Source organism: Diceros bicornis, chromosome 14 (assembly GCF_020826845.1).
Source record: "Diceros bicornis minor isolate mBicDic1 chromosome 14, mDicBic1.mat.cur, whole genome shotgun sequence".
NCBI lineage: Eukaryota > Metazoa > Chordata > Mammalia > Perissodactyla > Rhinocerotidae > Diceros > Diceros bicornis.
This window is the reverse complement of record NC_080753.1, coordinates 35,954,451-35,978,308: the sequence shown is the minus strand read 5'-3', so window position 1 is coordinate 35,978,308 and position 23,858 is coordinate 35,954,451. Positions and strand designations below refer to the sequence as shown.

At 49.9% G+C, this 23,858-nt stretch overlaps 1 protein-coding gene across 2 annotated transcripts in view; it reads right to left on the bottom strand.

Moving 5' to 3' along the window:
• Window positions 1-22,934, bottom strand: part of GABBR1 (gamma-aminobutyric acid type B receptor subunit 1) — a 29,243-nt gene extending 6,309 nt beyond the window's left edge. Inside the window, exons 1-16 of one of the 2 annotated variants that reach the window (XM_058554934.1) lie at window positions 22,877-22,934; window positions 22,486-22,579; window positions 21,572-21,775; window positions 20,632-20,817; window positions 19,263-19,283; window positions 17,636-17,796; window positions 14,039-14,173; window positions 13,471-13,641; window positions 12,003-12,104; window positions 11,519-11,584; window positions 10,885-11,076; window positions 5,434-5,676; window positions 4,743-4,806; window positions 3,255-3,332; window positions 1,493-1,643; window positions 869-1,001 (exon numbers count right to left, since the gene is read on the bottom strand). In XM_058554934.1, coding sequence (XP_058410917.1) covers window positions 869-1,001; window positions 1,493-1,643; window positions 3,255-3,332; window positions 4,743-4,806; window positions 5,434-5,676; window positions 10,885-11,076; window positions 11,519-11,584; window positions 12,003-12,104; window positions 13,471-13,641; window positions 14,039-14,173; window positions 17,636-17,796; window positions 19,263-19,283; window positions 20,632-20,817; window positions 21,572-21,775; window positions 22,486-22,579; window positions 22,877-22,903 — 2,028 coding nt within the window. In that variant the 5' untranslated portion in view covers window positions 22,904-22,934. Of the gene's footprint in view, window positions 1-868; window positions 1,002-1,492; window positions 1,644-2,032; window positions 2,151-3,254; window positions 3,333-4,742; window positions 4,807-5,433; window positions 5,677-10,884; window positions 11,077-11,518; window positions 11,585-12,002; window positions 12,105-13,470; window positions 13,642-14,038; window positions 14,174-17,635; window positions 17,797-19,262; window positions 19,422-20,631; window positions 20,818-21,571; window positions 21,776-22,485; window positions 22,580-22,876 lie in introns of those variants that run through there. The other variant, XM_058554933.1, reaches the window with a different exon arrangement.
• Between the last annotated feature and the right edge of the window lie 924 nt (window positions 22,935-23,858).

Genomic DNA, 23,858 nt, shown 5'->3' with positions numbered 1-23,858 from the left:
AGCTGACAAAATCCCATGCATCCTTCAATATTCAAATGCCATCTCTTGTGAGGTCCGCCTAGCTACTCCGTGAGCTGCTTTCTCTTCTTTGCTCCCACGGCACTTTGCACAGATCCCTACTCTGATACCTCTCATACTGCACAACAGCTAATTGTCTGCCTCTCCCACTGCACTGAGATCTCCCTGGGAACAGACAGTTCCTGATGAAATGCATGTGCATGTATGTGCAAATGCCATGTGCACAGATGCATGATCAGGACAGGTACAGGGCAGAGGAAAGAAAAAGAGTGAGGATGGGCAGGAAAAAGGGTGGGAGTTTCCCACCAGCATGACAGATAACCATACAAACACTGCAGCTGAAGCCAGTCTTTCCCCACAATCCCAGAATCTTCTAAGTACCAAGAGTCCCATAGGCCCTCCTGCTGTGTAACAGGAGTCCCTTCCCCCAATTCTCCCGGCTATTGGTTCAGATCTCTGCCTCCGTCCTTCCAAACCCCAACTGAGGCTCACATGGGAAGTCCACAGTTCTTGTTCTCAGCCCCCACACTACACACAAGCCACCATTGTTCAGAGTTCTTTGTGTAGACCCCCTTCCTTTGCCTTCACTGCCTCCCTCTTCTTCTCTGCAAGGCCTGCCATGGCAACCTTGGAACTGACAAGTGAACCACAAAGCGAAAAAGTCTGGAGGCGCAGAAAGAAGGGAGAGGGCCAGACAGAGACCAGAGGGGTGATGCCAGGAGAAGGAACAGGGAAAAGAGTCAGGGAAAGATGAGCAAAGGGAAAGGCAGGAACTATATACATCACAGAAAGTGCTCCTGAGGGGGTGGGAGAGCCACGTTCTGCAAGGGATCTGCCCCCGACTCCTCACCTGGCAGACGAAGGGGAACTGGTTTCTCCCGATGTGGTACCCATCCAGCCCCAGGGGGAAGACGGCAGCTAACGCCAGCGAGCAGCCCACAGCAGTCAGGTTATTCAGGTTGGGCTGTGAGTTCTGGATGTAACTAGGGCAGAGGTGGGAAGGGTGGGAAAGGAAGAGCAGGGTTATTCCTCTACTCCAGGAAGGCTCAGCTCTCCAAATGCCACACAATGGCCTGACCCAACCTCCGGGCCGTAGGACAAAGGAAGACAGGCTTGGAGCAGGCTGCCGAGCCTTGAGAGACAAAGCTGATGGGTCATGGGGCTGGAGATGGGGCAGCAGGGGTTTCCCCTGCACAGGATCCCTGGCACACACTCTATTTAGAGCCCCACACCATGTTACCTGGCCCCAAAGGCTCTTTTATTTTCAGTTAGCTGCTTTGGAGCAGGGATGGGAGCTACATCTGGTGCCCCCCCTTTCATTCTCAGTGGTCACTGGGAAGCAGTAAGTCAGAGTGGAAACCTCAATGAATCAAGAGGAGTCACACAGGTTTATTCTCACACCCCTCAAGGGGCGAGACTGATCATTATCTTGAGAGGCAGAAAGGACAAGGAATATGTCAGAAGAGAAACTTACCGGACATGGGAGTTGTAGATGTTAAAGGACAGACAGACAACAGCTAGGACAATGCCCAGGCTGGAGAGAACCGAGACGGAGATAAAGAGTTTCTGTGACAGGAAGCGGAATGTCTTGATGACCAGGGTCTGGTCAGCTGGGGGGGACCCTCCTGCATGACACAGGGGAGGGTGAGGAGAGGGAGAAGAGAAGGGAAGGAGGACAAAGGATGAAGGTGGGACAGGAGAAGGGGCGAAGGACAAGGGTGCCGACAGTCAGTCTTTGGCTCTGAGAAGAGGAGGTCCTAACTGCCCTGAGTAGCGGTTGTTGCAGGTGGAGTGTTCACTGATGCTGGGGCTTAGGGAGCAATCAGAAATGAGAAACGGAGCGAATGTCCTGTCTAGAGGCTGAGAAAGGCTGAAGTCTATCACCAAAGTTGTAGAGTCTTTTTCTGTATTATTTGTTCTTTGCGTTTTTCTGTCTTTCTTGCAGCAAAGGAAAATGGGAGGGGAAAGAAGGGGGTAACTAGAAATAATTTTTATGAGGTCTCTCAAAACTCACATCAAGGGGGCCGGCCCGGTGGCGCAAGCAGTTAAGTGCACACGCTCCGCTGCGGCGGCCCCGGGGTTCGCCGGTTCGGATCCAGGGCGCGCACTGACGCACCGCTTGTCAAGCCATGCTGTGGCGGCATCCCATATAAAGTGGAGGAAGATGGGCATGGATGTTAGCCCAGGGCCAGTCTTCCTCGGCAAAAAAAAAAAAGAGGAGGATTGGCAGATGTTAGCACAGGGCTGATCTTCCTCACAAAAAAAAAAAAGTAAAAAAAAAAACTCACATCAAAAAGTGCAAAAAGACAGTTGTAGAATCATAAAGCTACGGAGCCTCAGAGTATCTAGTCTGGCCTCCTAACCTCAGGGAGAAAAAAAGAAAACACCTAATCTGTGAGTTTAACCTTGGTAGGGTGATAGTCCCACAGGGAAGCTCAAATTTGTCAGAGTTCACCAAAAAAAAAAAAATTAATTTCAATTTGCTTAGCTTAAAAAAAAAAGTGTAATTTAGGCCATGCAGCATTTATAGCAGCACAGAACACTGTCCTAAATTCAAATTGAAAAAAAGAATGTCAATTTGAGCAGTGCTGGGAACTACTAGACTTCAGCTGGGAGGGCAGATGGCAGCTATCATCGATGGCTGTGCTTCTCCTCCATGCTTAAGATGCTGAACTGTTATGTTATCAGTCAGTCCTTCCTTTTGCCCGCCTTCAGTATCTTTCCTATTCCCTATTATTTAGCCCACCAATATATGAAGAAATAATCGCTTACCTTCCCTCTTTTTAAGCACATTTTAGCAGAAGACAGTTACATGAGCCAAAGCTCATCACCTCTTATTGTTTAAGCAACCATTTTCCGGACAGATGAAAAGGCAACTCTAGGCTTGAAGTAGCTGATTCAGATATATCAAGGCACCAGAACATCTGGGAAACTCAAATGCAGTTTCCCTTTCCCGCCCTCTGCCTACCCCCTGCCTCTAATCCCCAGTTACCCAGCAATGTGCTACTTTTAATAGTACATTGCTACCAACCACCTATTCCCTCTCCAAATACACCAGTCTCCCCTACCCACGTCTTGGAGGTTTTATTCCCTTTCTCTAACCCCCGCCCCCCGGCCCACCTCCCTGGCACTTTTCAACCTCCTGGCACCTACCACCCCACCCTCATTCAAATGCATGACCCTTTTTCTTGATTGTTCAGAGGGGTTGAAGGAAAATATAAACAAGATCCACTTACCAATCCACTTATCTGTTTTGGACCAGGAGAGATCATCCTTGGTGCTGTCATAGTAGCCAATCTTCTTGTAGCTGCCACCTGGGCAGATGGCAATAGAAAGAGTGACCATGGGTAGGTGAAAAGCCAATCCTGGGCATTTTCAACTTCCTACTTCCCTAAAGTAGATTTCTACGGTTGTATCTGATTTTCCCTTCACCTGAGCCCCTGAAGGAAACTTGGAGGGACCTGAGGAGTCACTTGAATCAGCAATCTGACTTAAAAGCAATATAAGGTGGATCCCAAGGCAATGCAAATAAATAAGAATATCATATGTTTAAAGCCCTTTAGTGAAGAAGGCTCCACAGCATGTCTGCCACCCCTTCCACAGCCTCACACCTCTCTCAGCAAAATGTCTCTCACTTTGATTCTGGCTTTAAAAACTTTAAACATATTTCCACTTATTCTCCCTCTCATGATAGACAGAATCACAGGATCTATTTTCCCAGTGGCTTTCATTTTAATTTTAGAAGTTTCTCTTCCGTTGGCTTGGGTTCTAATTTCTTAGATAAGTTGCATCTGCCTCTTAAAGAGCCACAAAGTGAAATTCAGTCACTCTTAAGATTTCTGTTCTAGAACTGCCCCAGTTACCATAACTTTTCCTTCAAAAGCCAACTCACACCCCTTTAACCATGGCTGAAGTCCATTTCTCTTGTCCTGGTTACAAAGAAGATCTGAGAGGATGTGGGAGGTAGAGAGAAGGAAAGAAAGAAACTTTTCACAGAAGGCCAAGAAATGGCTCTTTTGGCCATCCTGTAAGAGGGTGAGAGTATGGTGGAGTCAAAAAATTAACTCACAGAAGCTTTGCAAATACATTAGTGTGCTAAGTTATAAGGAAATATAGTCTAGAAAAGCCACACTATACATACTACAAAAAATTAGGAACGCTTATTTACATTACAAGGAAATTCAAATGGATTGCCTTCAAAAATAGCAGTTTTCCGAGGAAGATGGGCACGGATGTTAGCTCAGGGCCAGTCTTCCTCAGCAAAAAAAGAGGAGGATTGGCAGATGTTAGCACAGGGCTGATCTGCCTCACAAAATAAATAAATAAATAAGTAAATAAAAATAGCAGTTTTCCTAGATTCAGCTTTCTTTGAGGCCATGAGTATGCAAGTGACAGGCCATTAACCCCCAACCCAAGCCCCGCAAGGGGAATTTCTGAAATTAAAATGGAAGCCAATGGGAAAGAGTGGCTGTTTTTAATTTGCATGCCCCTTTTTAAGAACACAACCACTGCAACCCAAGGAAACCCACCCACACCTAACCTTTTTATTCTTATTATTGTTATTTAACAGCTTGATGAACACAGTGAAATGAGAAGGGGAGGAGGTGGGGAGGCGCCAAGGCAATCTTGTGATGTCTCCTGGTGTTCTTCTCCCAGACGGTGTCCTAGCTCAGACCCAGTCTGGCCTCCCTCACATCCCCATCCCCTCCTGCCCCTGTGCTCACCCTGTAGCTGCTCGATCAGTGTCCATGCCATCCGAGAGCCGCTGGCATCAAACACCACATGGCCCTGAGGGAGAGAAACATGTGGAGGAAGGTAAAGCGGATAAAAGCAAGAGTGAATAGAGAACATCAGGGACTCTTTGAATCCTTATGTTTTTGATGTAATTGAGCTTCTGAATGAACTCTATTTATGGCATTTGCCTGCATATAGGACGTACCCCAGATGCCCATACCCTAGATTTTAGAAACATTATTCTTTTGGGAAGAAGCTTCACCCATGAGATTTGAACGGGAAAAATCCCCAGATCGAGCACCAGGAGACCTGGCTTCTGGCTGTGTGACCTGAGCAAGTCAACAAATCCCTCTGGACACTAATTTCTCCACTTTAAAAAGAATAAGGAGATGATCTTTCACACTATTTCTTCTTTTAAAATTCTATGATTCTCATCTGACTCATAAATATCCGAATTGAAAAGAAATGAGGGGAGGGGTTAAAAGAAATGGAATATACTATTTTTCCCTTCTAGTCTCTTGTGGGTTTTTCTGCTTTGGGGGTCCCTACTTCCCTGATCTGTGACAGATTATGGCAGAGAAGTAACTGAGAGAGAGAATGCATGTTTCCAGGAGAAGCCTCTGAGAGGTCTCTCTCACAATGGGAGGACAGAGGAATATGGAGGAGGTTGCTGTAACTCACGGAGACACCCTCAAAGGATGAGGAGTTCATTGCCCGGTAGATTTGGTCAGTAATGGTCTGGTTGTTGTAGTTGAAGTCTTCCAGGCGCACACCCGAACGGCCGCCCCCTCCAGATGTCTTGTTCAGGGCCAATGCCAAGGCCCAGATGGCATCATAGGCCAGGGGTGCCTCCTGGAAGCCACCTGTCTCCTCAGGGTGTCTTTTTAGTCGCTTGGTCAGCTTCTCCACAAACTCCTGGGATGTCTGAGAAGGGAAGAACAGAAGGAAGGATTGGAGTGGGGAGGAGGAGGGACGGGCATCTGATTCTGTCTCTGACACTTCAACTTGAATGGATGGTTTGTGTTCATGTTGTCAGATTGAACATATGTACATTCAAAATCTTTAACTATATCCATGTGTCTGTCTCAGATCAGAAGCTACCAGACTGGAGTAGAGATTAACTGGGTCCAACGGTCTTAGTGTGTATAGCTGCTAGCTCAGAACTACAAACAGAGAACTTTAATGAATAAACACTGCATAATGAATGGCAAAGGATAGAAAGTAGAGAGATAGCAAAGCAAGAGACATGGATAATCCAATGAAGAGCTGCAAAGATGATGTCCTCTCATCCTTCAGACTCTCAATAGAATTGATCTAGGACCTAACAGCTCCTCCGATTCTGAAAGATTCTAGAAAAGGTGACACCACAGCCTTCCTCACCCTGCTTGTCAATCAGGAATATTTTTCTTTAGTGTGCTAACTTCTTGTCATCCTCCTCTGCTGTCATTTCACTGCATCTTAGAGGGGTTTCAGAAGACTGAGGACTGCAGAAATACCCTTCACATTTTTGAAGTCCATTATTCAATCCCTACCCAAACCCCTCTCAACTCTCAATCTTCTTTTTCCAAGAAAGCGAAAAAGAATGAAATGAGTGGAGAGACCCGAATTTCTATACCTGGCAGCAACCTTGTTTGGCTAAATAACCATAGATAAATTGCTTCAGTTTTTGGAAATGTTTTGCATGTAATGGAGAAAATCACATCTGCCCTTCCTTACCTCCCAGAAACCATACACGAGAAGGCTCAGTGGCCACCTCCTGGCAAGGCACAAGTAATAGACAAGGGCACTACACAACTCTGTGTAGATTTGGAATGTATTAACATACACACACTCTAACAAAGGAATGAACAGATGAATGAAGAATAAATAAAAATCTTTGTTCCCCATGCCCTGCCACTTTTCTTTATATTCGACTCTCTGGAGACAGGGGGGAGTGGGAAATGCAAAGAATGCAGGCAGTGTGGTGCAGTAGAAACAGCCTGAGCTTTGAAGACAGACAGGCCTGGGCTCTACTACCCTTGAGATCAAAACCAGCTTCCATCCTGCTCTTAATCCTTAGCATCCAGCACTGTGTCCACCCCATAATGGACAAATGATAAATGTCCATTGAATTAGGGCAGTGAAAATACTCTGTATGATAGTATAATGATGGATACACGTCATTATACATTTGTCCGAACCCAGAGAATCAAGAGTGAGCCCTCATGTACACTATGGACGTTGGGTGATAATGATGTGTCAGTGTAGGTTCATAGTTGTAACTACTCTAGTGGGGGATGTTGTTAATGGCGGAGGCTATGCACGTGTGGGGGCAGGGGGCGTATGGGAAATCACTGTACTCTCCTCTCAATTTTGTCGTGAACCTAAAACTGCTCTAAAAAAATAAAGTCTTTGAAAAAAATGTCCATTGGATGAATAAATAGATGGATGGATGGATTCCAATTCTAACTAATCCACCTATCTGCTATGTAATTTCAAACAAGTTATTAAACCTTTATAAAGGTATTCAGCTTTAAAATGGGAATAATACTAACTACCTTGAAAAGTTATTATAAGGATGAAATAACATGCATAAGATGCTGGGTTTAAAGTAAGTTACGTTTTCTCTTTGTGAATTTCCCTGTCTCTCAACCTCATCTTTATTACTGATACTCAGATCTATAATTCCAGCTTAACAGTTCAAGTCCTGTATCTCCAACTGTCTCTGAGGCATTTGTAACTATATGATCAATGACCTTAAATTCAAAATATCTAAGACTGGGCTCTATCTTTCCTCACTCCCTAACACTCCCCCGTAAATGAGATGGAAACATTGGAATCACCTTAGACTCTTTCAAATCACTAAATCCTCTTAATTCTTTTGTTGAAATGTTTCATTAACATCATCCCTTCCTACACAAAATAATGTTAATAATAATAATAATAGCTAAGATTTATATTGTCCTTACTACGTAACCAGGTACTTTTCTAAGGTACACATATCAATTTATTTAATTCTCAAATAATCCAATGAGAAGATACTATTATTATACCCATTTTAGAGACAAGAAAACTAAGGCACAGAAAAGCTTAACTTGTCTAAAGTTATAGTGCTAGTGCATGGCAGAGCTGGGATTCAAACCTAGGCAGCCTGGCCTCACAGTCCATACCCTTCCCTGCTACCCTACACTGCCTCTGTAAGCTGAAATGCCTTTCTCCAAGAGCACCTGCTCGGCAGACAGCGAGGCTGACATTTTTCTGAGTAGTCCTTCAGCCTCTAAGTCTATCCAATCTTCAGTTCAAAGTAAATACTGCATCAGAAAATCACCCAAACGGGAAGGGAATCATCTGCTTTGCATGATGCCATCTCCTGCCCAAAGCCGCATGTCTCTGCTGGCTCCTGGTGACTACCACTAACGCGCTTGGCCACTGGGGGCACCAATGCCCCCCCATGACTAAAGTTACAAAAAAAATCTTTCCCCCTTGAGTCAGCAAAGATATGGTTATAAATTTTCAAACGGAAATGTTACTAGGCAGCTTAAGGAAAACTGAACAACAACAAAAATTCCACAATCTACAGAAATTAGTGAAGTAACCAAGTGCAAATTTATGATCCTAATTTTTTAACAGCTCTATCTGGCTGTCTCTATATGTGAGAACTGATGCTCGACAGTGATCTAAAATGCGTATCCTCAGGTAGCTTTTTATTTTGTATTGTACCCAGGTCTGATGGGGCCTCTATCTCAATCAGAATTTACTCACAATCTTTTCCCCAGATATGCAATCTCCTATCTTCCCCTCTAGCCCAGAGCTATAATGTTTCTCCAAACCACTCTAACCCACTCTCCCATAACTAGCTCCTAAAGACTCTCTTTCTAAACCAGGGTTTCTCAATCTCTGTGCTACTGACACCGTGAGCAGGATAACTCTTTGTTGTGTGGGACTGTCCAGTGTATTGTAAGATGTTTAGAAGTGACCCTGGCCTACCCATTAGATACCAGAAATGACAATCAAAATTGTCCCCAGACATTGTAACCTCTGGTTGAAAACCACTGTCCTCAAAATGAGATCCATAGACCATAGCTTCAACATTCCCAGGAAACTTCTTAGAACTATTAATTTCCAGGCCCCACCCCAGACCTACTGAATCAGAACTTCCAAGGCAAGAGCCCAGAAATCTGTGTACTAACTAACCTTCCAGGTGGTTCTGAAGGAAGCTAAAGTTTGAGAACTACTAACCTAAACTTAATGCCATCCTTACAGAGTGAAGGCAACTCTGCTTCTTCTGTAAGTCTCTGTGGCTCTAGGGCCCTAGGCCCAACCCTTGTTTCTGATCCACTTCTCTTGGTCCTGTTTGAGTCTGCCATAATGTCTTCCCTAGTCAGTTTTAGAGACTGTTTCTACCTTATGGAAAATCTTGGCTTCTCTATCATGCATTTTAGGCTACCAAATGGGCCTAGTGACACCTCTTAGCCTCGAAGGCAGGCACGATCTTTCTCTAGAGACCAAGAGCCAGAAAGAGACCCTCCAACTCACCCTGCTCCAAAGCCCAGATGTCCCTCTACACCCCAAACCAAATCCTCGCTTCCTGTCAGGGGCTCCTCTAGTTCCTTGCTATGGGACAGAAGCCACAATTGGCTGGTCCTGGTCTCAGGGCATCATAAGCCTTTCTGGCTTCAGTTACCAGCTCCACTACGTCCCCAGGTTCTCAAGGACGACTCTCTTCTCAGGTGCTCTGACTTTGCAGAATTTTTCCATCATATTTTTCAACCAAGATACCTTAAATATAGAATCCCTTAGAACATCCCAGGACAGTATCCATGACCAGAATCCATATGGCAACTGACCTTTTCATCACAATCCACTGCCAGAATAAACGTCCTGAATCTTCTTTCTCCCTTGCTCAAAAACTGCCATCAGCTAAACAGTGTTAGCCAATTAAAGTACAAACATTTAGTCAGACTTCATGATTTTCCATGGGAGGTGATGGAGCAGAATGGTTTGAGGTTAGATTCAAGTAGGACTCAAATCCAGCTTGACCACTCAGTAGCTGCATGACCGGGGACAAGTCACTTAACCTCTCTGAGTTTCAATTTCCTGGTCCATAAAATGGAAATGATAAATCTACACCAGAGTATTGCTGTGAGGATCACTGAAATCATGTATCTAAGCTCCTGGTTTACTAAAGAAACAACTCTTATTACAACTTTTTTTTTAAATAAGATATTTGGGGGCTTTACAACTATTAACTCGCCCCTGGCATGCTCTCCCAAGCAAGTATTCCAGACCTGCAGCTACCCTGGGTGTAATAAGCAGACACATAGGTTGCCCAAGATTCTTGTACTCTTTAAGATGTAGTGCTGACGCTCCGCTTTGGCGGCCCAGGTTCAGTTCCCAGGACCTACACCACTCGTGGCCATGCTGGGGCAGCGACCCACATATAAAATAGAGGAAGACTGGCAACAGACGTTAGCTCAGGGAAAATCTTCCTCAGCAAAAAAAAAAAGATGTAGTGCTGAGCAAGAAAGGAGCCTCTCCCCGCCACGCCCTACTCACTTGTATGCCTCACCTGCAGGACTGTCCCAACCTTCCCAAATCAGAGAATGTGTCTTCTAGCTCCAGGTCTGTCACTAACCAGCCATCTTGGGCTAAATGATCTCAAAAGTCCCTTTTACATCTAAAATTCTAAAAGAGAATCATTAAAAAAGCATCAGGAGCCAAGCTAACCGTGTATCAATCAGGAGTGAATATTAAGCAATTCTAAAGTTCTCTGAAGTCACCAAGAAAATAAAATGCATTTCTGCCCAGGAATAGCGTTCTGGTAAAGGTGTGCTTGCGTATACAGCATCTATATTATCATTAACACCTCTCTCATTTGCATTCTCGCCAATAGCTCCTCGTTTCCATGGCAACAGCCCTTCTACTCATCAGGGGCCTAGCGAATATACCACTTTCATTTCTTTCTCCTTCCTGCCCAAAGAAGTCACAGCAGAGGTGGAATCCACAGGAAACATGATGCAAACAAGTTCAGAGTGGGCAGAGGCCCCTTGCCCTCCTGCCCCTCCAAACTCTACACTTGCTCCCCTCCCTGCAAGGCTCCCTCAGTCCCCTCCAACTGCCCGGATGCCAGCCTCTAAGTCCTCACATTCTCACCATGTTAGAAATGCTGCGGGTGTTGGCAGGGTTCAGCATAACAATCTCAGTGGTGATGTGGCCCTCCACCGCCTCGGTCATCTCGTCCACTGTGCAGTTGATGGACGGGTCATAGATCTTAAACCAATTGTCGGCATACCACCCAATGAGGAACCAGACGTACTTCTTCCCGAAGAGCCGCTCCTTGTACACCTGAATGCAGAGGAGGAGGAGGGCTGGGTCTTTGTTTTGTTTTTTGTCTTATCTCACTTGACACTATTCAGTCTCTTGGGAATCAGAGGAGAGCAGGGAATTCTATAACTCTTGGGGGTAGTAGCAAAGGATCAAATACTCCTCCTTGTAAGTTCCTCCCCAGCCTCTATCTCTGAGCGACCTTTTCCAGCCACTCAGGAAAGATGGGATTCGTGAGCCCCTCCGGAAACACAAAAGGATAGGAAAGTGAGATCTGAAGAAAGTGTTATGTGTGTGAGAAGCCAAGAGATGGAGTCAGAGCCAACAGACAGGGACATTGTATTAATCATCACCTCAGATCATTTGCTTTCAACTTGAGCAAAGATGCAGAGAAGAGATCCCATGAGACACCCAAGGCAAAGAGCCCACCCAGTCCCCCTCCCTCTACTGATTCCAACTCCACCTCACAGAAAACTTTCCGGGCTTCAGTCTCATAGAAAAGTCCCACGATGATTCGGGCGTCCTGGCGCTAGAGAATGGAGAGAAACAGAGCTCCTGAGGGAGGCCTGGAAATGCTGGTGGGGCTAAGCCAGCGCTTCCAAAGCTTTTGATTTCCTGTCCCTAAGTGCTTCGTGCAGGCTTCAACGGGGAGTGGATAAATGTCAACTGGAAGATGGAGCTAAACTTCCCCAGGAGATTCTACCGCCTCGCAGAATCAAAACTATGTCACGTGATAGGGGTGTTAGCAAACACTATGGTGGTAATCATATTGCAGTATAGAAATGTACCAAATCAACACATTGTACATCTTACACAATGTTAAATGTCAATTATACCTCAATACCAAAAAAAACAACTCGCCCCCGCCTGGCTCTCCTCTCCAACCCACCACTGTTCCCCGACCTGGTGCCTCTGCAGGCTGAGCCCACCACTCCAGCCCATCTCACCTTAAGGTTTTTGACAGGCACTGCTGGATCTGAGAAGAAACTCTGACGGAAAGTAATCTCGATTCCAGCCTCCTTCACTCGTTCCTCTAGGTCGTCCAGAGTCTTGGGTGGCAATGAGAAACAAATAGAAAAAACATGGGGTGCACGAGGGGGTAAAGACTGGAGATGTTACCTGGGGATTGCATACTCAGAGCAAAGGAACAGCAGTTCTGAACCTCCCTTCAACAGCTTCTGTGCCCAGGGTGGGGAGAGTTCAAAGGAAAGCATCTGGAGTCTTAGGATATGGCTTCCAAGTGGGAAGGTGCATGGTGAGCCCCTCCTGAGGATCTGTGTCTAGGAAAGTCACTTCATTCACCCCACTCCTACCAGACAGCAAAAATGGAGGAAAAGGAAACAGAGGAACCAGGAGAAGACCAGGCAGGTCTGGTACAGACAGGATGATGTCAACCTCAAGAAGCAAGTGGGCAGATAGAAAAAAGGATCAGAGAAGAATGTCGTGAATCATCAAGAGAAAGTTGGGGGAGGATTAAAGGGCCACTGAACATAAGGGCAGACAGAGGATCCAAAGAATAGAACAAAAGAGAGGAAGCAGACTGCCTTCTTCAGGTATGGAGCCCTGTATTTCCTCTCCACCTCCACAAATCTCCTCTTCCACCTCTCCTTGTTTGTCCGCGTCTCTCTCTCAGAGTCAACTACCAGACCCGTGTACATATACTTGTCTGTCTGCCTCCATCTCTTCTCTCTCTCTTTCTCTATCTCCATCTCCATCACTTTCTCTCCTTCTCTCCTTCCCTGTCTCCTCCCTCTCCGCCCCTGTGTCCATTTCAATAGCTCCATTCTCTCTGTTCCCTTCCCATCCACCACTACCTGCCTTGAGAGCCTCTGGAATCTGACACTTTCCTGGTTCCTATCCCACATTCTCTCCCTTACCTGGTCTCAACTTTGGAGTGAATCTGCTTTAACAGAACTGGGCCATTTAGGGTCTATCTGAGGAACAGAGTATTAAAGGAGGAAAAAAGTCCTAAAGCCAAAAAGTTGGAGAGGATCCTGAGAACTCAACTGGTTTATTCCTCTGGTTACAGAAAGGACATGCACTTAACCCACTCAGACTGTGTTGTCTTTTGATTTTAAGAAACAAGATCTTGGGCCGGCCCTGCAGCACAGTGGTTAAGTATGCACGCTCTGCTCCTGGTGGCCTGGGTTCGGATCCCGGGCACCCACTGATGCACCACTCATCAGGCCATGCTGTGGCGACATCCCATATAAAGTGGAGGAAGATGGGCACAGATGTTTGCCCAGGGCCAGTCTTCCTCAGCAAAAAAAGAGGAGAATTGGCATGGATGTTAGCTCAGGGCTGATCTTCCTCACACACACACACACAAAAAAAACAAGATCTTCCCCCTAAAATGAATCCCAAGTTTGAGTTTGGGATTTGAGTGAATGCCCCCTCCACCCCATCCCTCCTCACCGAAGTGAAGACCTCAGTGGTCTGCTGGATGGTGGCGATCTTCTTCCAGCCCCACTTTTCAAAGAGTTTCACACGGGTAGGATTGTGGAGTGTGGCTGAAGGATGGGTCCGAAAGAATGTAGGAAATCGCTGCCGGTTTGACAGGGCCGGTGAGCTGGAGCCATAGGAAAGCTAAAAGGGACAGGGGTAGTGCAAAGGGTATGTTCATCCCGGATTCACTAAGAGCTGTAAGCCTTCCCCGGCCTCTGGGCTTCTCTCCACCACTCTCTCCAAACCTCCGTACTTCTGCCCAAGGAAAGAGATTCTCAAAGGCCCACACACCCCCTCACAATCAGAACGCTCTTTCACTGATCCAAATTCCATTTCTTCAAATAGGCACAAGGTCAGCCACAGCGCTGTCAGGACACTGTTGCTAGGAGGCTGACTAGTTTGGGTCTCTGCAAAGGACTCTGAATCTTGGAAGCAGGTCCTCCGCAGTCCTCTTAAATACAAACCCTTAGTACACCCCCTCTTTAGGACAGCGCAAAGGGGAACGGCCCCCCCTTCTGACCTTCATAGCCCTGCTTACCACAATGAGGTTCCACATCCTGGCAGCCTCAGCCACAAGCGTGGAGACGGAGCTGCAGCCAGGCATGAGGATGATCTTGATAGGGTCATTGTAGAGCAGCTCATACAGGTACTTGGTGGCTTGGCCTGGGTCACACTGAATGAGGAGGACCTGATGAGGGCAGGCTCTCCTAGAGTTCCTCCCCTCCCTGCAACTCCTACTCTTTTATTTTTCGTCAACAACTTAGTTACTTCCCCAACTACCCATCCCTCTGCTGAAACCCTTTTATCATTATTACCATTTTCTTCTCCTTCTTGACATCTCTCCCTGTCGAGTCTCTTGTTTTCCCTCATTTGTTAAACACCCTTCTCTGTCTTCCACCTGGTGCCCTGGTGCCTTACCCGCACCCTCTCCTGCACATCCCTCCATCACTATTAATGCATATACTGTCCTCCCTCCTTTAAGCTCATCCTCAGACATCCCCCGCCCACCTTCTCTCTATCACCCCTGCCCCCATGTTTCTATGCTCCAAAAATCTGCAAGAAGAGTCTGCAGGAATATGAATAAACTCTCCCCAAGTCCCCAGACAGCCTCCTCAAAGCCATATTATGAAAATGTCTCCCTCACCTCTGCAAACTCCCTCCCCCCACCTTCCATTTTTCCCTCCCTCTTCTCTTTTCAGGGCTAGTGATAAACAAACAAGCGAGAAAAGGAACAAGACCACTAGGGGGTCCCAGCTCAGCAGATCCATCCCCTCCTGCTGGGCCCTGACATTTGACGGGTCCATTAGAAAAAGAGACACTCAGGGGTGGAAGCAGGGAAGAAACAAAGATGAGGGAAGAACTAGGGAAAATAAAGAGAATGGGACTCTCAAGAAACCAGATGCTTTTTGAGGTGCCTGAAAGAGAGGCATGGAGATGGGAAAAGTAAACAACGCAGAAAGCTAGAAAGGAAAGGAATGACCGGGACGAGGGAGGGGGAAAAGCCAGCCACGGGTCTCCCACTGCCTGGTCCCCTCCTGCTGAAATATGACATTTCAGAAGCTGCTGGAGCCCCAAAGGAAGTGGAGAAGAAATGGAAGTCAGGGGGGAGCCAGAGCAGAGAGGACAGACAGGAGGCACAGGGGACTGGGGAGGGTGAAATGGCAGGGCAAGTAGCAAGGAAATAAAGACGGCCCCCTGGAGTCTGCTTGCTTCCCACTGAGGCCTGACATTTGGGACACCGTGGGAAGTTGGAGAAAGGGAGCCAGGGGAGGCTGGCAGAATCCAAAGGACCAACACTCACCGGGAACTCTCTGCTGCCCACCAACCCCATCCCCTGCTAAGGTCGTGCTCAATGTCCGCTCAATGGCGTTTTTTGAAGGTACTTCATCCTTCTTTACCATTCTCAGGTCCCACCTTCCCGCACTCTCCCAGCATTTATTACTCCAGATCCTGGCACACCCCTGCCTCCTTCTCCCAAGGCCCCTCAGTGCCCCTCCCTTTCTTCTCTGAAGAAAAGATTGATAGGAATAATGGGGACGTATGAAAACATACAAGATACGTAATACAGGGCGATGTATGCTACCTCACTGTCTCTTCTTGGGTTCCCTCTTCCTTCTCTACCTTCTCTAACATCCCTTTCCCGCTTCTACACCCTATTCATCACTGCAGATTCCCTCCACCATGTAACTCTTACCCCCTCCCCACTAGACTTCCTCTGTTCTCCTCCCTCTCCTCTGCTCTTGCAAGGATCCGGATTTGCAGGCAGGAAACGACACATTCCAGTTGATACATTCCAGTTTGTCTGCCTTTCCATCTCCCCCTTGCCACCTCTGCTATTTTCTCCTCCATCTCCTTTCTCTCAGGTTTCCCATCTGCTCTCCAACACCTCCAGGGAACCACCTGTCATGGTGGATGAGTTTAAGCTCACACACAGGGCTCTCCTAGCTCCCTGTGATCCCTTATCCTAAAGCTTGCACCCATCTCCCCCGTCTCTCTCCCATACTCCCATCCCCCATAGCCAACTCCCTCTCTTGCTCTCCTAAGCCTGACCCCTCCATCAGATCTGACCCTCTATTTCTCTTCCTGCTTCTCCTGCCACAATACCCAAATCTTTTCCTGTGCCCTGCTGCTCTTACCATAGGCACCCTGGGATTAGTTACATAGACATCCACCAGGGCAGGACTTTTATTGGTAAAAATGTAGATCCTTGGGACTCACCCTTGACCAAGGAGTTAGAATTTGTATTTTTAGCAAACTCCTTTGATGATTCTTATGGACACTGAAGTTTTAGAATCACTGAGAAGGTGTCAGAAGGGATCTGAAGTTCCCTCTCTAAGCTCCTAACAGTCCTGTGCTCTCCTCTCCTCCAACACCCTACCTTCAACTCCACTTCTGCCCCTTCCTCCCTCACATAACTATTTCTAGGTATAGATTTCTGTGCTGAAGAATGAATATAAAGCCTCAGTCCACCCCAAGGGTAAGATCACCAAATCCTCACCTCTGTACTCTCTTTCACTCTCCCTCAATCCCTTAAGTCTCTGAGGCCACATGTCAGAGAAGATAAATTTGAGATCCCAAATCTCCTTCCTTCCCTGTGCCACATCCTTCCCCATATTCCCAATTATTCATGTAGGGAGAGGGGTGGGAAAGGAATCTATAGGACCATCCCCTACTACCCCTAGACCCAAATTTTCTTACCTTCCCCCTCTCCCTCTTGCTCATCTCCCTAACCCTACATCCTACTTCCCTTCTCACATCTTAGAGGCCACAATGCTGTAGGGAAGATAAACTCAGGGCCAGAGTGCTACAGAATGCCCCAGGATCTCTCACGAGCCCCTCCCCTCCTCCTTGCCCCCCTCCCCCACTGCCATTCTTTCCTGTTGTCTTTCTCCTTTCTATATCCTGATTTCTCTCCAGCCCCATGCTATTGTGGGGACTCTTTTGTGGACCCTTAATGCAATTCATTTTCCCAGTGCCTCTGCCCATCTCCTGACCATTAGCCTTCACCAACCACAATATGCCATATATTCCCACAGTCCAGGAACCCTCCACAGAGATGGGATGGAGGGATGAAAAGGAGTCAGGTAGAGCTCACAGCTAGCTACCTTGCTGTTTGTTGTGATAAATAAACTAGAGCGCTCAAGTCCCTCAAAATGTTTCTCATTCTGTCCCTATTTCTTCCAGCTCCAATCTGCTGCCAAGATTTACCTTGTTACTATGGTGAATATAAATCTCTGATCCAGCTCCCCATTTCTGACCTTCCCTCCATCCCCCAACCCATCCAGGGGTAGTTTACTCCTCGGAGGATCAAGATCAGCTCAGCGCTTGCTATAAGTCCCTCCCCAGTTTCCCCAAACCCCGGGCACCTCCATGGGTCACCGGGCACCTCCATGGGTCTCAGGAGCAGAAAGGTCTGCCTTGTAGCATGATTAACCATCTTGAACCTCAGACCCTCATCTTGAACCTCCAGCCCCCGCGACTCCCCCCAAGCTCCCGCACCCCCAACCCATCTCCTGCTAGTCACACATGCGAGGGATCTGCCTCATAATTCCAGAAGCGACTCAGACAGGCGCGTGCAGCTGTCCCCCTGCCCCCCAAGCCCCCACCTCCCACCCACTCCCATGTCCCGGGCTACCTTGCTGTCGTGGTGGATGAGCTTGAGTTCATAGTCCGGCAGGATGTCCCTGCGGCTATTCACGTCCTCCAGCGCCATCTCCACCGCGGGCTGGCAGGCCTGGCCCCCTGGCCAGCCCCCGCTCATGGGAAACAGCGCCCCGATGTACACTGCGCGCCGTTCTGAGGAGGGGTGCGGGGGGACCCGCGGGTGAGGCCGCGGGAGATGAGGGGAGTGGGAGGCCCACATCGGAGCCACCCCCGCCGCCATCACCACTAGGAGCGGCAGTGGCCATCCCACCTGGGGAGAGGGGGCCCCCGGACCCATGGCGGGGGGCGGGGGTAGCTGCTTGGGGATGGGGAGGAGCTCAGGGGGGACACTTTTCCTGGGGAGTGCTGCTGAGGGGGTGTCGAGGAGGCGCCTCCATCCCTGTGGGGATGAGGGGGCTAGGGCCTCAAGGAAGCACGGAAGGTTGGCTTCCTACGGCCCCCACAGCTCTAGCTCGCGCCACCGCCACCGCCACCGCGGACTCTCCTCGCGGACTGACTGACCGACCGAGGGGAGGAGGAGGAGGAGGAGGGAGATGTAGGGCTGGGAGGGGGCTCTGACGTCACGGGCGGCGCGCGGCAGCGGTGGGGGGACGGGCAGGAGTTGGGGAGGGAGGAAGGGGGCGGGGATGGAGGAGGCGAGCGCGCTGTGGGAACGACAGTCAGAGGGGAGGGGTGGGGAAGCCAGGGGGGACGCGACCCCCAGGGGTAAAGGAACGGACAAGGAAGGGAAGGGTCCCACCTAAGCGGACACCAGGGGAGGAGAAAAGAGGGGAAGGGGCGTGCCGGGAGGACGGGGTGGGCGGAGGGAGCCGCTGGAGGCTGAAGCACTGAGGGGCGAGGGGCGAGAAGGGAAGAACGAGAATGGGACGCGAGAGAAAAGGGGCTGGCGCCTGAGCGTCTTAATGGGGGTGTAAATAGATGGGGTGAAGGCCTGAGGGTTGTGAGGGAGAGGGCGATGGCAACGGCTTTGGAGAGAGATGTTGGGTGGGGAAGAGGGGGCTTGCTGTAAAGGGGAATGACGGGGATCGAGGAAAGGAACTTGGGGCTGGGTAGACAGAAGGCTGAGAAAGGGTGATGGGAGAAGGAGCTGAGATAAAAGAGAAGGGAAAGGATACGGGGAGGGAAAGGATATGGGGAGGAGCTGAAGGAGGGAGATGATCCAGGCGGGGGTGAGATAAGAGGGCTGGGCTGATGCAGGCGTCAGGCGAAATCCTAGGAAGGGGGCAGGCAGGAAAAGGTTCCAGAGAAGGTCGGAAGGAACCCCACAGGGGAAGGCAAGGTGGTAGCTCAGGGTCTCCCAGCACCCTGCCGCCCCCTGCTGGGGCTCTGCCATTTGGCAGAAGCAGAGCCTGGGAGGAGGCGGAGCCCAGGGAGCGCAGCCAAGCAGGGAGATGGGAGGGACCGCAGCCTCGCAGAAAACCGGGACTGGAGGCAGGAAACAGGTAGGGAAAGAAGGGGCCGGCGGCAAACTGGGGTGGGTGGAGGGAGGTGGGAGAAGGACGAGACCCCATAGCCTAGGGTAGAATCCCTGGGAGTGGAGGGTGAAGAGTGAGGGGTAATGGGATTGCAGTGCACGCGATAAGGGTTTCTGATCTCACCTGAGTGTGGCGTTCGATTCACTGGCAGCAGGAAAGACGGGGATCAGAGAAGAGTTACCACTGGCGCCCAGCTTCCCTGGCCTTCCCCAGCCCCCTCCCACACCTGTCCATGCCGAAGACCGGGGAGAGCAGAAGCCTGCGTTTCTCAGGGGAGGGTGCCTGGGGATAAGAGCAAGGTGGGGCTCTGGGTCAGGACTTGTTGGTTTTCTTCTTTCATTTTTCATAGGACAACAGAATTTGAGACAGTAGTGCCAACAGCTAAGACATGGGCAGATCCTGGCTTTGTGAAGCCTAAATATTATAAAATTTGGGGGTCTCTCTTTAAGAGAAAGAAAATGACAAATTACAAATACAATTAGTTTTAAGCTATTGCTGTTAAAATATCTTACTTTTGCAATTTTTACAAAAACCTATGATCACGTGAACACATTATTAGAGCCCTCTACATTACAAGAAGAGGCCTGTGTAAGTGAATTTAGCTTCTTAGTAAATCCACCCCTGGATGGGGCTCTCAATTTCCAGAATGGAATGGTAAACTACAAGCGGAATAATTAAGTTAAGTGAGGAAAGCCAGGTCCGAGCATCTTGAAAGAGTCTACAAGGGTAGAGGAAGCATGAGATATGCCTGCATCCCAGGAGAGATGACTGTAGAGGGAGAATCTGGGTGCCCAGCAAAGGGAGAAGTTTGCAGAACTAGATGGCAAAAAAGGGAGTGGGCACAAGACCAATTCCCTTGGGGAATGATGATTGTCTGGAAGGTATAGAAAAGGACAATCCTCTTCCCACCCCCCTCCCTGGGTTGTCCTTATTGCGTTGACAGTTCTGCCCCCAATTTTAAGTCTTTTTAATTTTTACCCTGATAATTTTCCACCCCAGATATTCTTTCCAATCTTATCAATTTTTCTAAATATGACACATGATTTATTTCTGAGTCTTTACAGTAATTCAATTAAAAATGAATGGAGAGGATCAATTCTAGAAGAGGGTTATACATAGAAAGTTCTAAGTTTAGAGAAAGGGACTGAGAGAAGGGGAAATTGGAGTATTTTAACCTTAAGAAGGATGACGGAGGGTGAGATTCATAAAGGAAAAGAGAAAATGTGAGACCCAAGAATTGGGAGCGAGGAGAAGATATAAAAAGGGAAAGGTAAAGGAAGGAAGCCCCCAACGTAGGTAAAGTGGAAACTGGGGAATGCAGGAGGAAGTTTGAGGCAGGTGGATGGAGGAAAGAGTTGGGCTTTCACCTCTGCCTCCCCAAAGTCCCCCATTTTGTATAGCACCCCGTCCTTTCCCACCATCCATTCCCACCCCACTCCCATCTTCTCACAAGCGTCCTTATCAGCTGCATGCAGGCAGCTGTTCCCCTCACCCTGGCAGTGGGGCTTGGGGGTGCTCCACTGGCCCTGACTACAGATGCTCCGGGAGCTGCCCACCAGATGGAAGTCGGGGTCACACCGGAAATCCACCCGGGCTCCGTCCAGAGCTGGGAGGTCCCCACCCGTCAGGAAAACCTTCCCATTTTCCAGGGTCAAATAAGACTTGGAGCAGATTCGGACTGTGGAGAGATAGGAAAATAGAGAGAGGCGAGCTGGAGAAGGCTCTTTCCCCTTAGAGAGCAGAGGGCTCAGATTTGGGTTTGAGTCCACAAGCATCCTACTCTGCAGGAAATCAGGTGTAAAAGGGATTCCTCTCTAGCTTCCACTCCTCCCTTAACCCTGTAAGCATCCACGCACCCCCAAAAGAAAAAAGAAAAAAGCATTTCCATTGTTGGAACCCAAGATGGAGCTATAAGCACATAAAATCGTATCTCTTGAAAGTCAGCTACAGTGGGCGGTTCTCTGGCTTTAAGACGTGTGGATGTATGTAACTTTAGATGCACAATCAGATTTGCCTTACTTATTATAGTTGGCTTATATTAATGTTAAACTGGGTTTTGTTTCTTGGGTATATGGTCTCTATGTTGGAGACAGAAGTATTTGAAAATGTGATGAAACCATCTTAAAAGGTTTTTGCATAATCTGCCACTCATAATCCTCAAAGAGAGTAACTCACAAGATGAATAATCAAGTTACTTTATCAAATGGTCAGTGGCCTAATGAAGGGAGGATGAAATGAAATGTGCAGGTTGTTAACTTTACTGCCTCCAACTGCACACAGCAAAGTCTCTCTTACATAGTAGTTGTTCAATAAATGTATTTGTGAATTTAGTTACACTGGATTTAAAGTGCTGACTTGCAAGTAATAATGCTAAGTTTGAGTGAGGAAGAGCAATGGTCTTGAAGAGGGGAGGGGCTTTGCCGGCTACTCACCACAGCGGCTGGGTGTGTCCATATCTGTCCAGGAGCCATTAGCGAGGCACTTTCGGACCTTGGGCCCCACCACTTCGCGCTCCCCCCGGCACACATACTCAATCTCATAGTCCACTGGCAGGAAGTTGATAGCCTTCACCTGGTCTCGAGTCAGGCCCCTGTACCTGATGCCCCCTTCCCAGGGCGGGTGTATGATCTGGCAACCTGAGGGGTGAGTCCCAGGAGGCGCAAAGAGAGGAATGGTGGGAAAAAAGGAAAAGGCAGAGTCAGCGGCGGGAGACAGGGGAGCGTAGGGCGTGGTCAATGGGCAGGTGGAGGACAGAGGGGTTGGGATGGGATGCTAGAGGTTGGGAGTGGGGATGAAGACAGAATCCTGGGCTAAAAGACGGAGAGAAATGAGCCAGGGTTAAGGCTAATGACAGAGGCCACAAGTCGGAGGGAAGGGTGATGGTTGGAGGTAATGGAGAAAAGTAATTAAGAAATCGGTGAAGGGGGTATAGTATGCAAGTGAGCTTGGTAAGAAAGGCTAAAGGAGGATATTTGAGTTGAATTAGGATGAGAGGAGAGGGGGTTCTTATAAGGCCACCTGGGTAGCAACGTGAGACCAAGGAAAGGGCAGAACTGAGGTAGTAATGTGGGGCCAGGAAAGAGTGGTGGGGTGGAGGAAACAATGCGGGGTCACAGGAAGGTGGCCTAGTGTAGTAATGTGGGGCAGGGCAAAAGGGGTGCTGGGTAATAACGCGGGGTGATGGAAAGGGGGTCAGGAGTAGTAAAGTGGGGCCAAGCAGACGGGGTTGCCAGGCCGGGATACTATGTAGGGCTGAAGGGACAGTAATGAGGACCAGAAAAGAGGAGGTGCAAGGAAAGGGGGAGTGGGGTGGAGGGGTGCCCGAGGTCGCCGGAGAAGGGTGCACCTTCTGAGGTGGCGTTGGGGGTCTGCGCCCCGCCCGCGCCCGGGGGGCGGAGGAAGAGCGGCGCCAGCAGCAGCAGCAGCAGCAGCAGCAGCATCTGAGTGAGAGGCGGCCGTGAGGACCGGACCGAGCCCCGCCGGCGCGGCCCGGACCCGGGAGGCGGCCCGGCCTCCCTGCGGTTGCCTCCCGGGCTCCGACCCGGCTCAGCCTGGGGACTAGGAGTGCGCCCCGCGGAGGAGGCGGGGGCGGAGCCCGGCGCGGGGTGGGGGGAGAGGAGGAGAGAAAGCCTGTCCCCACCCTCCTCCTGCCTCCCTCGGCCCCCCACCCTCCCGGGACTCCACCTCTCACCATCTCCTCTCCCCCGGCCCCCGCGGCTCGCCGGAGCCCGGCTTACCCACGCTCTCCGGCTTGGCCGCCTCATCGCTCCCGGATTCCTTACCCACGGTTCCCGGTCTCCCCCAACACCCTGTCCCCCCGGATCGGCCCTCCCCCAGCGCGCCCCTCTCCAAACCCCGTTCCCCCGGGCCCTGGCTCTTACCTCGGCGCGCCGGCCCAGCTCCCCGGCTCTCCCGGGCCTCAAGGCCCCAGGCCCGGCCGCTCCTCCCCGCTCCCCCTTCCTTTCTCCTCCACCTTTCCCCTCCTCCCGTTCCTCCTCCCCTCGAATCCGGGCTCCAGCCCAGCCAGGGTCTCTCCCTCCTCTCTCGCTTCCCCCAAACCCCACCCCCGTCTCTCCTTCCCTGGGGCGGCGGCGGCCGCGGGAGCGGGGAGCCGGGAGGGAAGGAGGCGGCGCCGGGGACCGGGGAAAGCTCCCGGGCGGAGGGAAGAAGGAGGGTGCAGAAGACTGGGGCGGGGGAGAGAGGGGGAGACCGGGGAGCGGGCACCTCCCACAACCCGAGCCCCGGGAGCCGCCCCGGATCCCGGCCCCGCCCTGGACCGCCCACAGCGCCGGGGGGCGGGCGGAGGAGGGGAGCGGGGCTGAGAGGTAGGAGCGAGGGAGACTGTGCACACGCACGCACGGGTGGGGGCCCGCGGGCAAGACGACTGGAAGTGGGGTAGGGGCGAGGGAGCCCGAGCCAAAGGCAGAGGAGCTGGCGCTGAGACAGGGAATCTGGGATGCAGGTGAAGAAAGACGGTTGCACAAAGAGAAGGCAGCCCTGAATCGGGGGTAGAGGAGAGAGGCCGAGGGCCAGGAGGAGAACGAGACGGGTGGGGGAGAAAGGAGAAGCCAGGGTCAGACAGTGGAGGGGCGGGAGGAGAGGGGGTGAAGGCCAGGAGCCACCTAAGCGCCACAAGAGTTGGGCGGGGAAGAGAGCTGGGAGACCAGAGCGGCTCCATGGGTCCAGCAGCACTGCTACTCGCCTGCACCTGCACCGGGA